The sequence below is a fragment of the Takifugu rubripes genome, chromosome 16 (assembly GCF_901000725.2).
Source record: "Takifugu rubripes chromosome 16, fTakRub1.2, whole genome shotgun sequence".
In the NCBI taxonomy this organism is placed as follows: Eukaryota; Metazoa; Chordata; class Actinopteri; order Tetraodontiformes; family Tetraodontidae; genus Takifugu; species Takifugu rubripes.
The window spans coordinates 11,598,206-11,614,139 of NC_042300.1; the positions used below are offsets into that span (position 1 = coordinate 11,598,206).

The 15,934-nt window shown below is 45.3% G+C and overlaps 1 protein-coding gene across 2 annotated transcripts; it reads right to left on the reverse strand.

Annotated features, from left to right (window-relative positions):
* lin28b (lin-28 homolog B (C. elegans)) lies at window positions 1-14,901 on the reverse strand. Of its 2 annotated transcripts, none has more exons than XM_029849665.1 (4): window positions 14,449-14,901; window positions 9,300-9,490; window positions 2,419-2,606; window positions 1-1,128 (listed from the first exon to the last, which is right to left on the reverse strand). In XM_029849665.1, exons 1-4 carry the CDS (start codon window positions 14,468-14,470, stop codon window positions 825-827), a joined length of 705 nt encoding a protein of 234 aa, XP_029705525.1. In that variant the 5' UTR covers window positions 14,471-14,901; the 3' UTR covers window positions 1-824. The 2 variants fall into 2 exon arrangements, with proteins under 2 accessions (XP_029705525.1, XP_011610570.1); XM_011612268.2 differs by lacking the exon at window positions 14,449-14,901 and adding an exon at window positions 10,126-10,542.
* Between the last annotated feature and the right edge of the window lie 1,033 nt (window positions 14,902-15,934).

A 15,934-nucleotide genomic window follows, 5' to 3' on the forward strand; every position in this document is an offset into this window, starting at 1 on the left:
CTTTACATATATATTAATGACTTAAAACTATGATTTAAGCTTATTTCTCAACTAAATATGTAACAACCAAAAATGGAGGTTCAACTGTCACCGTTAATTTGAAACTAAGGCTGGCTTAGCACGATTACAGGAAGTCGTATCTAAATCTAACACCAAAAACTGGAGGTTAATAGCGTTGACTCGCACCTGGGGAAGAGGCCATTCAAGTCTGACGGCTCTGCGAGCGTTGAAACGCACGCCCACGCAACGACGCGCTGCTTTCAGGCGCCGGTCCACAGTCAGCCGGTTCTGCCCGTCTCATCAGCAGCTCGATGGTTTTCACAAAATAAAATAAAAAAAAAATCACTAAAAAGCTCGGCGAGCAAAGCTGGACTATCGCTTGGAGGTGCGGGTACATGTAGAGGCGAGCTACTGCGTGAGGAGATGCCTCGCACCGTTTTGGAGAGAGGAAAACCTTCATGTTGAGCATCTGCGGCTTGAAACCATTAAGAGTAAGTAGTAAAGCATTCAAATCAGCTGTCACAAAGTTCCATGAGGTAAAAATCAAAAACAGGCAGGCATGAAAACAAGATTCATACCGTCAAAACCAGCAGTGACTGGAACAGGAAACTGGGCACGGTCAAGGCTAGCGGGGGGGTGTGCACGTGGCTGCACCCCCGTTAGAGACGTGAAAATTTACAGAAGGAAAGAAAACAACCAAAGGATTTTTTTTTCCAGGTGTGAGGTAGATGAGGTGGGTGGGTGGGGCTTCAGGTGTCCTTGATTGACAGGAGAAACAAGAGTCAGAGGTTGGTGCTGAAAGGACTGCCCCCTGTGGGTCGTTTTCAGCATTTCCTCCACCTCTGGGTCCGGGGGCCTCGTGTGTGGGGCTCCTCTGGGGAGGAGGAGGACCCCTCCAGCGGAGAAGAGCCGGCGTGCTCCTCCTCCTCTGGAGAGTAGAGGTAGGGCGCAGTCCCTGGACCGAAGGCCGAGGTAGACGGGGGTTGGTCCTGAGAGCCGGGCGCCAGCGCCTTGTGGGGACACTGAGCCACCATGTGCGTGATGCTCTGGCAGTAGTGGCATTTCTTTGGCTGGGGGGGCAGTCCGCACTCCTTGGCATGGTGATCCAGCCCTCCACAGTTATAACAACTGCGGATGTGGGGGAAAATAAACAGACGTTCATGTATCGACCTTACCACTAGATGGCAGTATGATAGAGGATATGAAGCAGAGGGGCGGGCTGTGACGTGCCCAACTGCCCTGGGGTATTACATTTGACATGAAGGGTATGAAAAAAATTAGAATGTGGGTCCATACAACAAAATTGGCGATCTTTGATCAAGCTTTCATGCACACTGACTATTCAGGCTCTCGGTGAATTCAATTCATAGAACCGACGGGATTCCTGCGTCCTTGGAACGTATTAAAAATTGATTTATTTCTATGGCTCATGGTATGCAATGAAAGAACTCTTTCAGATACATTAAGGTATTACAGGTCCAATAACAGATTGGTGAGCTCAGCTCTGCTGCACAAGTGAATATGAGGAGAACAGGTTCAGCATTTATAGCCTGTCTTTTGTTATGACTCCCTTGCAAATGTAAGTGTTTCAACAGGAAACACGGATAAAAAGGCCCGGTTGGAAAAGCACTGGGAAGGAATTGACCAGCTCACACAGAGCAGCTGAGAAGGACGGATGAGAGCACGCCACGCTGTCTCCAATGCTCCCAACCTCTGAGGACAAAGACCTTGTCCCAACAGTGACCCCAGCTCATTTATCTCACATCACCTGAATTATTCAGCTGTGTAAGACAATCATACACCTATATACAGTTTCTCCTGATCAAATTAGCTCTTTTCTTCACACCTCAGAACCATGAAATTATACTGTAGGAGGAGCGAGAGGAGCATTAAGAAGCCAGAAGCTGACCTTGTTGAGTAGGTCGAGCCTTCAGTCCAGCCATTCCCTCCCATATTATATATGTACCCAGGCTGTGTGGTGAATTATCTACTGCGTATAATTTAAAGAGGACATCCTCTTCTGCTTCAGGAACAAGATATGTTTAAGTCCCTCCATGAGACATTTAAATAATAATAAAAAAGGGCTCTGGCATTTTTCTACATTGAGCACAAATTACGGTGGGTTCTATACTGAAGTGCATATAAAGACCGTTCAAGCAGATTCTAACAAGCTGGAATATAGATTTTTTTTTTTTTTTTTTAAATGGCAGTCAATGGAAGGAAAAGGGCTGTATTCGATTCCTCATTATGGTGCACAATAACCATAGCAACAGGCCAACTATGATCTGAAAGGAGCCATCAATCTCACGTAGAGCATATGTTGAAAATACTACATGAAAGTTCAGTATCGTCCAATCAACAGTCATTTCAGATGAAGGACAAATGGCTCAATTTTTTTTTCCTTTTATTTAAACTCACCGGTCTCCCTTTGGTTTGCGTTTCTGGAGTGGGATCTTCCCTTTAGGTCTCCTGTCACTGCCTGCACATGGTCCCCCACCAGGTCCCGTCACCCGCAGGGACTCCAGACCCTTCGAGGACTTCTTATACGTGAACTCCACCTGCTCTCCCTCCTTTAGGCTACGGAAACCTTCCATCACCAGTTTGCTCTGTTGGGAGGCAAAGAAAGGCAATTATCCACTGAGTGCTGGCGGATACTTTACAGCACAAGTCCGTATGTCAGTCAAAGGGACCCGGCTGCATCAGTCCACGTACGTGTTCGTGCTAGCTTCAGGGTCAAATGAGATCTGCCGTGTTTCAATGCAGCTGACTAAGAAGGAATCATGTGATAGAATCCATAAATGTGAGATTATTTATGACTAAAGTTATGAAAATCATTGAAATGATTGTGGACCTGTGAACCATTAGGAATCATTGAATGATTAGCCAACGACTCAATTTCGCCCGTCTGAGATTCTGTCCAACAAAGCTCAGCGTTGACATGCGAGGGCTGCTGCGGCACTTTCTAAAGAGCAAGAAGAATGCTCCGAAACACTCTTCCCCTCTACAAAAGTACAACCATAAGATTCCTGTGGGTGTTGGTGATGCACGCGCGCAACATCCGGCAGCGCAAACGGCTGCTCCAAATACCGTGGAGCGAGTCTTCTGCATCCCGGACCAACTGCCACCACAAGCTGCCCACGAGAGAGCGTTTATCTGGCGGGTGCCCTCGCTGCGCTGCCGTTATCTACGCCCCGCAGTCCCCACTTCCTATATCTTCTGTAGGCAGAGGAGGCCAACCTGACCTGCAAGTCTCCTCTCGCTGCCATCAGTCTCTTTGGAATTTTGGTAGATACACGACCGACCGTTTGCTCCACGAGCCGTTGGCCGCGCGCAGCGGCAAACCTGGCGCCCACCTCATGCAAGTCGCAGCGAACCCCGCAGACCTCAGCATAGGTAAACACACCCACACGAGCTTGCGGCCAACCTGCTATACATCCCAGCCTAAAAATAACATCAGCTATCTGTAAATTCTGCACCTGCGTGTAGGAGACACAAAAGAAAGGAGCGAATGTGAAGGCAAAGAGGAGGGAGGGAGGGAGAGAGGGAGGGAGGGAGGGAGAGTGTGCTCAGCAGCATTTCTTTGCTGTAATGTCAGCGTCAACACTGAAATGGAAGGTTCTCTATAGGGGAGCCATTATGGGATATAAATGGACATGTAAAAGAGTAAAAAGGAAGAGATGTATGAAAGAACCCTCCCTCCAAACACCACAGCACTAAAACATGACAAAGAATATTGTGGACTAAGGGGATTAAGTAGTTTTAAATGGATTTTTAAAAAAGGTAAGAAAATAGATGTCAAAAATGTAAAGACTGCAATTCATTTACATTCCGTCTTTATTTTTTTAACGCAGAAAAGATGAGACTATTTTAAATTGGTGTACAACACACAATCACAGCCAACGCTAAAAAATGAAAAATGTTTCAAAAGCAAGGATCAAGGCTGCAAAATTCCATTTGTTGGAAGTGAGAAACACCTCAGAGCAAAATCCACGGATCTTGTTAAATCGAGTGATCAGTAAAAAAGGCTGCAGTGCTGCAAATCCTGACACCCGAAAACCCAGAAATCTTTCCGCGTCAGCCGGTATTCGATGGAAAATTCATTTCAAGAATGCCAAAGGATTGTTGCGCAGCATTAACACCTGCCAGATGATCTAAAATGAATGGATTTGAATTTTCCAAATATTCAGGGGGTGTTTTTAAACCCACGTGTGCTCAAGCATAAAACATACAATTATAAATAACATAAAAAGAATCATACAAGCAGCTAAAAACAATAAAAAGGGTTTCATACATTTTAACAACAGTGTTTTTGAATTAAAATAAATAGGGCCTTTCCCCTCTTTGTCATATTTGGATCTTGTTCAACAGAAAACTAAATGGGTAGAAAATAAATCAGAACCAGCTGAAGGACTCGGTGAATAATGATGAATAATCATTTACTACCCCTCCACCATGTGACTCACATGCACTTCCTGTTCTTCCCCTTCCTTCATCTATGAGTCGCCCGTTTCTCGGGTTCAAAGTTGAGGCCTTAGTCACAGCCCCCCTCCCCATCACGGCCCACTATGTACCAATGTGGAACCAGAGATCATTTGGTCCATCAGGGTTTTATTCATGTAACATGTGGTTGCAACATCTCAGTGGCTCCACAATTACGTAATAAAAGCAGTGTGTCCTCACAGCCCGTGCATGCACATTTCTTTTTTTTTTGGGTGGGGGGGGGGGGTCTTTCGCGGCTGCCTGACCCGTTTCAATTTACACACCGAGGTCAGGAAAGGGTAGAGTCGGGAAAAGGGAAGGAGGCAGCATCAGAGCGAGAGTGAGAGAGCGAGCGAGCGAGAGGGCGAAAACAAAATGGAGGAGTGGCCTTGCGTGGAGAAAGGAAGGGGGGGTTCGTATGAAGGAGGAGGATCGGGAGGTGGAGGGGCGTTCATGGAAATGCCTCCAGCATTCTGTTCAGCTCCAATGGAGGAGCAACTGCCGATCAGTGGTTGGACCTGGGGGGGAAGCTCAGGAACAAAACCCCCATTTGATCAGGAGCCCCACAGGTCACCAGTAGAAATGTGAGGGTCACTGGTAGAACCATCCCAGAACCACCTACTGCCTGCTTTAAGAAGGACCACACCAAGTCCAACTGCAGCTAAAGTCTGCATTAACTGGCACCAACGTCCGCTAAAACAGCTCAAATCTGCCAACAAGCTTCCGATATGTAATAAATACCTTCTCATAGCTCTGTGCGAGAGAGTGTGTGTGTGTGTGTGTGTGTGTGTAGGAAGGAGCTCGCGATCAATAATGTATCCTAGGTAGAAATAGACCTTTTCATCAGCCTTTCCCACGTCATCACCCGGACAAACAATCAATACAGGAAGCTATCGCGAGGGGATGGTGGGGGAGAGGACATCCAACGTCCTTCAACCAGCCTCGCTCTGTGGCAACCACAAGCTAATTATGGGATGCTTTCAATCAAAGGTGGTCCACACAGAGCCCTGCGCTCCATCCTTTTGTAGTGAAAGAAGAAGCTGGGTTTGTGTGTCACCGAATGTGACCGAGACGGCGCTTGCTAGAGGTTAAGCTACACGGACGCTAGTGGTCCATATCAGCAGATAGAACCCAACAGGGTGGAAACCAGTGGTGAAAGAGAAGCCTGACCACCTGCCAAACTCTGCCCAGTCCCCCGCTAACCGAGACGTTTCACAGTTCAATAATCTGACCAGTTTCATTATCTCAATGGCGCTGCAATAGAATCCGAGATGGAAACTGGGATTCTCTCAATACCCGAGTGTGAAGCAGAACTGCAGCTAATTCAAACCCGTTTGACTGGTGTTCTTCATTTAACCATCAAAATTTAAACCATCAAAATGATCTGTTACTTTGCCAAATTCTATGAAGAGTATACGTTCACTTTCAGTAAAGTTTTGCTCCTCCATTTCTAAAATATTTACCTGTACAACTTTAAGAACCATTTAAGTATTTATTAAATAGAAAATGTTTTTGGTGGGGTTTTTTTTTGTTTGTTTTTTTTACAATAGTTCCTGAAAATTCTTTTTTCAAAAAAGAATGAATAGATTTAAAATAGCCATTAAAAGCCCTTCATCGATTTAAATTCCAGAAATGACACAAATAAAATATCAAATTCTCAAGAGCGCTGAAAAAGAAAAAAACCCAAACCTCTTCCAAGCAGCGAAACACCCAAACATTTCTCACTTGTGCCTCTTTTAAAAAGAGGACCAGACCAATAACCGGCCGACTGAAACATATCTGACACCACAGGCTTTTGTTTTAACGTTCACGGTGGCTCATCTTTAACCCCGGGCTGCCTCCCCCTCCCTGATCACCACCGCTGTGTGTTTTCAGCTCGGCAGGAAGTCACATGACCAGGCTTTCTTCTTCTTTTCGCATTTTCTGGTGTGCAGAAGAAATGGGTGGGCTTGGTGAAGGAGGTTCAGGGTGGGGTGGGGTGGGGGTGGGGAGGTGTTGCAGGAGAGACAAAGCCAGATACTGGCTATCTGAAGGCAGAGATGGGTGGGGCCTGCATGCCAAACGGTGACACGGACCAGAGGTTAATCTCACTAGGGGCCCACTTTAACCTCACTACACAAAACACACACCCTCCTTTGAGCACACACTCGTACTCACCAAGAAGGGGGAGAAATTACAGTCTTAAAACAGACAATCTGGCTGGCAGGACGTAGGAGCCGCACGTGTGCATGTACGGGGGCTCCAGAACTGGTCAACATTTCATAGTGACAAACGGCAACGGCAACAGCAACAGCAACCCCCCCCCCCCCCACACACACACACACACACCTCCCCGCCTTTTTGTCTTTAAAGCAATTCCTCTTTTTAAAGAGTGGCAAGGGACCACCCTAGTGTCCCTTCAGGAGCTGCACCAGCACACAAGAGCACGTGCACGCACGCACGTGCACATACACACACACAGTCCAGGTATATGGGTTGACAGACAGATAATGAACGTGCAATATGAAATCACTAAGCAGCAGAGGGGTACTATGGTGCGTAAAACAGCCCCCCCCCCCCCACACACACACACACACACCTTCTAGAAGGAAGTGATCAAATAAAGAGGCTTCCCAGGAAGAGACCCTCCTGTTGATTCCTCCCCCCACACACACACACACACACACACCCCTCCTGCTCCTAACGTCGCTCACTTCTGATTTCCTTGACTACTGAGAGCCCCCCCAGCCCTCCTCGCTCCTCCTCTCTGGCCTGTCCTCCTCATGCTCTCCTCTACATCGCTCCTTCCTCTTTCTGGTACCAACACAACATGTTGTTCCTTTCCAGGGTGCAGAGATTGGAGAGCGCTCCTTCACCATCGACCGGTTTCTTATTTATTATTATGCTTTATTCCAGCTGGTTCGTAAGGACCAAAATGAGGGGGAAAAAGGCCCAAGTGGCTTCAGGCTGAAGACAGGAACGGAATAGTTCAACCAAGCCAGCTGCTGTTTTTGCTCTTTATGGGCTACACTTTGAAAACATAAAAATGTTTGTTCCTTAATATTGATGGACTGACAACTATACTGTAGAGCATTATAGTTCAGCGGGACTATTACAGATGTGATGTGGATGTACACACTTTATGCACATTTCAAATTATTTAGGTGAAATTCAGCTTTCTTTTTTTTTTTTTTTTGCACAGAAAATAATCAGAAAAAGATTCCAGTACGCTGAACATTGAATCAGGCCCTGGGATTCTGTGAAGGGCCTTGAGACAATTTTGATTGTAGAAATAATTAGAAATAAAGACGATTTGATTTGTCATTTGATGGTAAACTCTGTGGAATTAACGGCTTAGCTTTTGTTGTAAAAATCACAACTGTGCAATCAAAAGTGTTAAGCAAAAAATCAATAGAAATCAAAATGTGGAAATATAATAACTTATTAAATGTTCCTTAGAATTAAAAAAATTTATGCACACTGTTTGTCAAAAATGGAATAGTGTCATATTTGAAAATGTTCCGTTTTAGCTATGGTCCATGATTCCAATACTGTTAAATTACTCCTGACATCTGACCCGGAATCTCCCCCAGCCTGCTCCGTACAGCACACTTCAAAGGGCAAGATAGAAAGTGTCTATTATAGCTTCCCAGGGAATAATAATGCTATTTCAAAAGGTCGACACAGTGGGAAAACATTTCCTGCATCTAAAACAGTCAGACGGCCTGAAAACATCATTCTGCATCCTGATAAAACCTCACATGGCCACAAATCTGGCCGTTACGGAAGAGCGGGAAGAAGAAAGGAAGCGATAAAGTAAAACCATAAGAACTTCTATTTGCAGTTTTCCAGGAGTCATGTGGGGAAAGCGAACATGTTGAAGAAGGTGCCACATCGGGGGGGGGTGGCAGCACTGAGCTCTGGGGTGCTTCTCTCAGGAGGGACAGGGAAGATGGAGGAACCGGAGTCTGCAAAAGACTTGACTGGGGCAGAGGTTCACCTTCCAACAGGACAATGACCCTGAACATAAAGCCAAAGCCAGGATCTCGATCTAACCCAGAACCCGTGGCAAGATCCGAAGACTGCCGTCACAAACACCGTGCATCCAATCTGGCTGAGCTTTGCAAAGGAAAATGGGCACAAATTCCGGTTTCTAGGTGTGAAACACTGGGACAAACCACCTCATTTTTAAGTTTGGAAGTTCACAGACTTCTGTCCTTGTAGGTTTTAGTTTGTCTTTTTTTTTTTTTTTAACTGTGTAGGATTTTCTTCATAATTTAAAAACTGTTGGTCTTTCACATAAAATTCCAATAAAAATCTATTTATGATTGTGGGAAACAATGTGGCGAAGGTCGAAGGTGGGAATACCTTTGCCAGCCACCCCAGACCCCAGGTGTGCGTGCACGTCGGAGCCATTTCAAACGTGCACGTCGGAGCCATTTCAAACTGCGTGATGTTACAAAAGCAACAGCAGACAACAGCCCGTTCTCCTAAAAGGCACCAGCCCAGACCGGTGCGGGACACTTCACATGACAGCTGCTGTCCAAGCGTGAAACGAACGTGGCACATCCACACGACATGTCCTCCCCTTCCTTTGCATTGCAGAGGCAGGGAGGGGGGGTGAGCTGGACGCATGTGGCCCACAGAGGAAACCTGGCGTTCCTTCCCCCCACTGACTGCAGGCAGGCGATACAAAACACCCGGATGACACTCTGTAATCAGTGTTTGGAGAATAGCGAAGTCACCAAGTCGCACATCGGCCTTGGATTTCAGCCCCCCGCGTCTCCTCCCGTGCAAACATTTATTTATCTGCTTTTTGTCCGATTCCAGCTTCAACTTACTTGGTGGACGAAAACATCCAGAGGTGGATCGACGGGGCTTCCTTCGCTGTTCGTCATTGAAATGAATCCGAAGCCCATCCGGACGTTGAACCACTTGCAGAAGCCCGATCCGGACAGGATCTGAGGTCGACGTTGGTCCTCCCGCTCGGCGGACGTGGCGGGGTTTTCTCCGCCACCTTTACCCGGCCCTCCTGCAACAGGGACACGGAGTCAGACCGGGGATCCGGAGGGGGCACGGAGAGAAGAAGAGGATTGCTAGCGTGTTGTTTGAACCCCCCTTCCCTCGGTAAAGTTCAGGGCCGGTGCACATTTTCTGCACCCGCCTCTCACCAACACGGGAACGCGTGGCGAGAGGACCCGGCGTGCATCGGCGTAAACAGCCCCCCCCAAAGGAAAAAGTTGTTTGTTACGGTGACAGATGAACGCGGCCGATTGGTGCACGGGCCTGCGCAACTTGTGAGGGGGGTTCACCCCTCTCACCCCCCTCCCCCCAACATCGTGCATCTACAGCACGTCGTGGAGTTGTAAGCTACTGGATCTGGAGGGCAGGTGTAGCCTGCCCCCCCCCGCCAGCCCCGAGAAGTCAGTCCAACAAACACAAACCACCCCACGGTGCAAAAGGGAGCGACACATCGTTACATGTGCTTCTCTTTTTGGTTTTCTTCTTTTTTTTAAAAAAAAATAAAAAAAGGTCGGGAACAACAACCACGGTGCACCTTGCCCCCCCTCCCCGGCGCCCTCCTTCCCAAACCGGTTCCTCTCTTTCCTCAGTCGAGGGGAGAGAGCGTGGAAACAAAATAGAGAAAAAAAAGAAATGCAGAATAACCTTCGGCCATGTTTCCCCGCGGACCCTCTGCGCCCAAGTTGCGATAGAGAAGCTTCCTCTGCGAAAACGGGCTGCGCCAGTCACCATTAATCCGACATCCTCGATCCCGTCGCTGCCTAGTTCCGCTCGCATGGTACGGCGTGCGTCCTGCCTTTTGATTTCTCTCTCATGTCTCTCTGCCTTCCCTCCAGTCCTTTCCTCCCTCTCGCCACCTCTGTACTGCTCCCTCTCTCTCTCTCTCTCTCTCTCTCCCTTCTTCCCTGCCTCTCTCTCTCATTCGCTCTCATTCGCTCGCGAGCTGGCTGTGCCCGTTCCCGTAGTGAGAACACGTGACTTTGTCAATTACGCGCTTTCTCGCCGCTAATTTATGCCCTGCGATTCCGCGGAAGGTCCCCGCGCTCGCCCTCGTGACCTCTCGCGGCGCGCGCACCGTCACACGCGGCGAGCGTCGCGTCGGTTCCGTCGCGGTTCTAATGGCGGAGGTGTTCGGGGGGGGGGGGGGGAAGTCCATCACAAAGAGCTGGTGAGGAGCTCCACGAGGCCCATTACAGCCCGAGATGAGATTAGATGGGATTCGATTAAATTTTAATGGTTCCTCGGTGGCTAATTGGTGTCGTCATGGCAGCGGGAACAACAAAACACACGGAAACAGACGGATTGGGCTTTTTACGGCGCGTGTTCGTCCGCCCAATTCGCGTCTGCATGACAGTTGTGACACATTGTTATCATGTGACCGTCGCAAAATAGAACCTCTGACCAGATATATATGACTCAATGAGACGCGGAATTATTGCGTCACTAAAACATGGAGACATACAGATCCTTGTTTCAGTTCAATAAACATTTAGGATTTATGCCCCCCACCCCCCCCCCCCCCCCCCCAAAAAAAAAGAAAGTAGCGAAAATGAAATAAGGAAAGTGAGCTTGTCCTCACTTTTCTTACACACACGAGTTGTTTTTGAGCTCATGTTTCCAACGTAGGAGCAGTTACCTCCCAGCATCATCGTGGGCACCCGAGGAAAGCTGAACTCACAGCTTTGGAATGTGGCTGCAAAACCCAGAAAAACAAACCTAAAAAAATGATGCGTTTGGTCGTCTGATGGTCGTGCATGAAGCCCATCAGCTGGATGCTTTTTTAGCTCTTTGGAGGCTGAATCAGATAAAATAAAAATGGTGCAGCGATAGTTTGTTGCTCTAAATGAGAACCAGGTTTTGGTTTGTACGGGTTTTGTTCTTTTGTTGCTTTGTTTTATTTATTTATTTATTTTTTAAAGTGAGATAATAGTCTCACAAAAAAAAAAAATTGCACAATCAAGTGCAAGTTCTGTTCAAGATTTTATAAACACTTGCCAGAGACTTGGTCACAAAGCTGCAGAGCAGATCAATAACCAAACACATGTCCAGCGAGAGGCTGCAATACTCTATTGGGATGTTTCTCAGGGGGTTATTCCCAGCTAGGAGCAAAGAGGGAAAACACATTGAGGAATGAAACAACAAACCCATCTCCACCCACCGGAGCTAAAGAGCCCACCCTTTGGAATTCATGAGCCTTACCCCTACCCCCAAACCCGCCGTCCCAGCCCCCACACACACAAAAAGGGCCATGTTTTTGAAGATGCTGAGAGGCGTCTCCTAGAATGGCCACAGAATTACAGCTAGTTTGGATGTTAGTGTCAGATCTTATACACTCACTCATGTCCTGACGTGAGCTTTCTGAGCATCCCATAAAATACACACACACACACACACACACACACACACACACACACACTGAGCAGCTCACCGAGGGCTGAGATTGGTCTCTTGTTTAGGGCGCAATACGAATAAGCAAGGATTAAATGGAAATAAAAATCAATCTGATTTTTTAAATCCATCTCTAAGATTTTTTTTTTTCATGTAAAATCAAGACACCAAAAATTGATGTTGATGCCACAGAGTAAAAACATTTTAAGCACGCCAACTTTTTCTGTTTTTCTCTTTTTTTTTAAACAGACTAAATTTTAGGGTAGAAACAGCACTTTTAAAATTATTTTCAAGTTTGCAGAACGGAATTCTCTTTTCGGCCCCCTGTCTTCATCTGCAGATAAATATTCAGACGCTGGCAAATATCAAAGTCACTTTCCTTCCCAAACTTTTGATGCATATTTTTACAGAAATGAGAAGTTTGCATTTTTCTCCACATCACTTGTTCTGCGACCATGAAAACAAAACCAGTAACCTGCTGCCTTTTCATTCTTTTCTGTGAGAATCCACCCCCGCAAAAGTTAGACAAGGTTCTAAAGTTGTTTTTCTTATGAAGGAAAATCATCTCGTCCCTCATTCGATATAAGGTGTATCAAATGAATTCAAAGTTAAACTAAGTTTATATTTTATGTCTTATTATACTTTAAATCCAAAAAGTTACAATAGCCATGTTTATTATTATATTTGGTTGGTTATTTGGATTAATATGGAACAAAATGAGCTCTGAACTATGAGTAGATAATTTATGTATTTATGATATAATAGAAACAGGTAAAAAATAAGTGTCTATGAATTTATTTTTTAGGTTTATTAACATATTCATTTGTACAAAACAAAACAAAATAAACCAATCATGCTATTTTCACCAGCCCCTTCGTACATAAGGGAAACATGGACTTATAAGAGACTAAAAAATAAAAACCACCTAAATTATCATGAGAATAACCGCTGATGGTGCCCCCCCACTAAAAGTCCTGCATCATTCCTTATCGCGTATGCATATTTTTCTACACATATATTTTTTTTAAATATAATCACACCCTTCAAATTCGCTGCAGTTCTTAAACTGCAGTCGCTCGGGGTTGAAATCAGCTCATCTGATCAGATTCATTGGTCAAAATCAAAGACTTCTGGTGGCGTCAGCACGTGAGCACAAGGAAAGCTCTCGAGCTGTTGGAGAGCAGGACTTTGGTCTCTGTCACCCCAGCTAACCCCACCCAACCCCCACTCCTCACCCTGTCGACTCCCAGAGGAAATTTGCCTTTACCCTGTCAATGTAGTTCAAAGGGTTCACTGCGTTTGTGTCTCTCTTTTCTTTTCTAGGACTTATATTTTTTTGTGCTTCACTTCATGCATTCCAGCCACCAGACACTTCACTTCATATACTCTTTAGTAGGAAGTGTGAATAATGTGGGTAAAACTTGCCATCAACTCGACAGAGCTGTTTAGTTTTATGAAACAAGCATGTAGAAAGCTTCAGATGCAAAAAAGCGAATTATCCTTAATTATTCAGTTTTAATTCTAAACACAGGCCCATCAGGTAGAAATCTTAGTTCCACTTCGTTTAAGATTTTTTTTTTGTACTGCAAAAAAATCATTCAAAGTGTTTTGATCTTTTTTTCAAGTTCTTCCTTCAACTTTTGCTCAGATTTCGTTGAGAAATATTTTGAAATAACGAAAATTCTGACAAAACCTGCATGGAAAAGCTGCACATGGGAGAAAACAAGTCAAACAAAAATCTCCTGCAGGACTTGCAGCTCACTTGATCTCAAAGACAGCACACGCTGAACTATCTATTCAAAATCAGATTAATTTGTGTTTGTGATTGATGGTCTGACAAAAAAATGACGTTCTACCCCGAATATTTTTAACAACCCGAAAACTCTTAAAAACGATTTCTTGTCTCCAGGAAGACCGCGTCTGCCTCAGTGCCAGGACGGCAAAGACAAAAGGAAAAGGTTTAAACTCAGTTTACCGCCACTATGTTTGGTCTAAACGGATTTCCAAGCCGAAAGTCCTGCTCAAAGGGGGAGTAAACAAGGTGGGAATGACTGAATGAACTAGTGACGTCAGAGGGAGCGGGTGGAGAAGACGCGGCTCTGAAGCCGGAGCGCAAAAACTGCGCACAATGGGGCAATTTTGCTTCTCAACGTTTCCGATTTAAACATTTATACGTGTTGTATTTTACGGAGAGTCTAAGGGTCAGTTAAACGTCGGCTCAAACTTTAAACAACCAACTATTTTCTTTGATATTATAAGAACCAGTGGGAAAATGTTCCCAACCGGAACGATTCTTTCTTTTTACCGCAACATGTTTTGCCCCAGTTTAAGGAGTTTTAAGGTGCTCATGCCGTGTTCCTTTTGTGTCTTGTTTGTGCCATTGCTTTTTTTGTCGCGCATTCAGTGCGCCCGCGTTTGCGCTAAATTATGCGCCATATTAGCGTTATTTCGAGCGATAAAAGCCGATCTTGTCAAATAAGTAATCTGGGGTCACTGGAGACACTCAAACCTTTCTGCGCACATGTTTTCTTAGCTGTGACTCTATAGATATTTTGCGGGAGTTAAAAAAAAGTGGCTCACCTGTCTGAGAGGGAGCAGACATCCTCCGTTTCCCCCTCCGTTCTAAATCGAATGAGGCGGATCAATCCCTGGGATTTCTCTGATACAGGAGGGATGACGAGTTCTGTCCAAGCTCCAGTTTGAATTACTGGCTCAGGCTGATTCCGACCGGATGAATGAAGCCGAGTGGCCGACTGGAATCAAAGACACTTTCCATGAATGAATATTTTATCGTGGCACCGTAACACAAGATGCGCCGGGGCCAACTGGATTTGTCTCTAAAGTCAACCATCAGATTGCTGAACAGTCCAAGAGGATGAAGAATGCTCTTTATACTGACTCCTGCTTCGGGGCCCTTTTCTGCGCCTCACCATTCTGCATTTTTAGTCTTCGAGGACAGTTTTTAGCTAAGAAAGTGTAGAAAATTTAGTGCTGCTGAGTTCGGACCTGCATTCTTCGAGCTTCATGATAACTCTTCAAACCATGTGGCAACGACGGCCTCCCCCATCATTCTCACAGCCTACCCCCACCTCTTACTCCCGTGGATAAAGATCCATAGCTCACATCCCCCACCCAGCTTGTTCACGTTCACTATTACTGTGAGTATTAATCCAAGAACATGTCGGCCAACACTACTTAATGCGCATTAATGTGTGGCCATATATACTGAAGAACTGGGAATATCATTCCTCAAAATAGAATATTCAAAGGAGACGAGGGGGGGGGGGGGACAAAACAAGAAAACGACGCCCAACCTGAAAACTCTGATCAGACATCCGATTTTCACCGGAGCTTTAATAGCGCCACCTATCGGTTCACTCCGGATCTTCACCTGCACGGTTCGGCATCCAGCGGCAGAACTAGTACCACTGACAGATATATATTTATTACTATGTGCGGTCTGTACACTATTGTGTACCATTGAGTACAGACAGTGTTTTATTTTTACATTATAGGAGGAAAAAACATTATCCATTGCAGCTCAATTATCTGAAACGCACTCATTAAACTAATCAAAAAGAATAAAACCGGAAAGTAAACAACATAAACTACAAGGTAAAAAGTAAAAACTAATGGTCCACAAGGGTTCTGTTTCCAAGCTCTGCTCTCAGTGAGTTCAGAACTGAAGAAACCCTCTGGAGAGAAGAGGAAACGTCTTCAAGAGTAAAAAGCAAAGCAGAACCTTTTTCAGAACCCAAGACTCATCTCTTATCTTTAAACCTCTGGCATCCTTGCAGGTTTACTAAGACCAGGGATTTTTTTCTTAATCGAAATTTTTATTTCTTTTCTTTAATCGGTACTTTATAGGGGTCAGAAAACACATATATATGAAATAATTACATTAAAATAAGAAAATAGTTTACATTATCTGCGAATGCAAATTTGAAATTGTTACGGCCGTTGTACTTAAATATGGTAGTTTTGCTATATCTAATTATGTAATAATTACGGACTAGTTATCAAAAGTAGCCAGTAAATTGAACTTCCGCTGAGCTGACATCCTATT

Excerpts from the sequence above, each read along its gene's own strand:
- lin28b (XM_029849665.1), bottom strand. The coding sequence starts at position 14,470 with ATGTCTGCTCCCTCTCAGACAG. Across the intron at positions 9,491-14,448 it reads GTCTGCTCCCTCTCAGACAG|GAGGGCCGGGTAAAGGTGGC; the intron begins GTGAGCCACTTT and ends TCCCTGTTGCAG. Across the intron at positions 2,607-9,299 it reads TGGATGTTTTCGTCCACCAA|AGCAAACTGGTGATGGAAGG; the intron begins GTAAGTTGAAGC and ends GCCTCCCAACAG.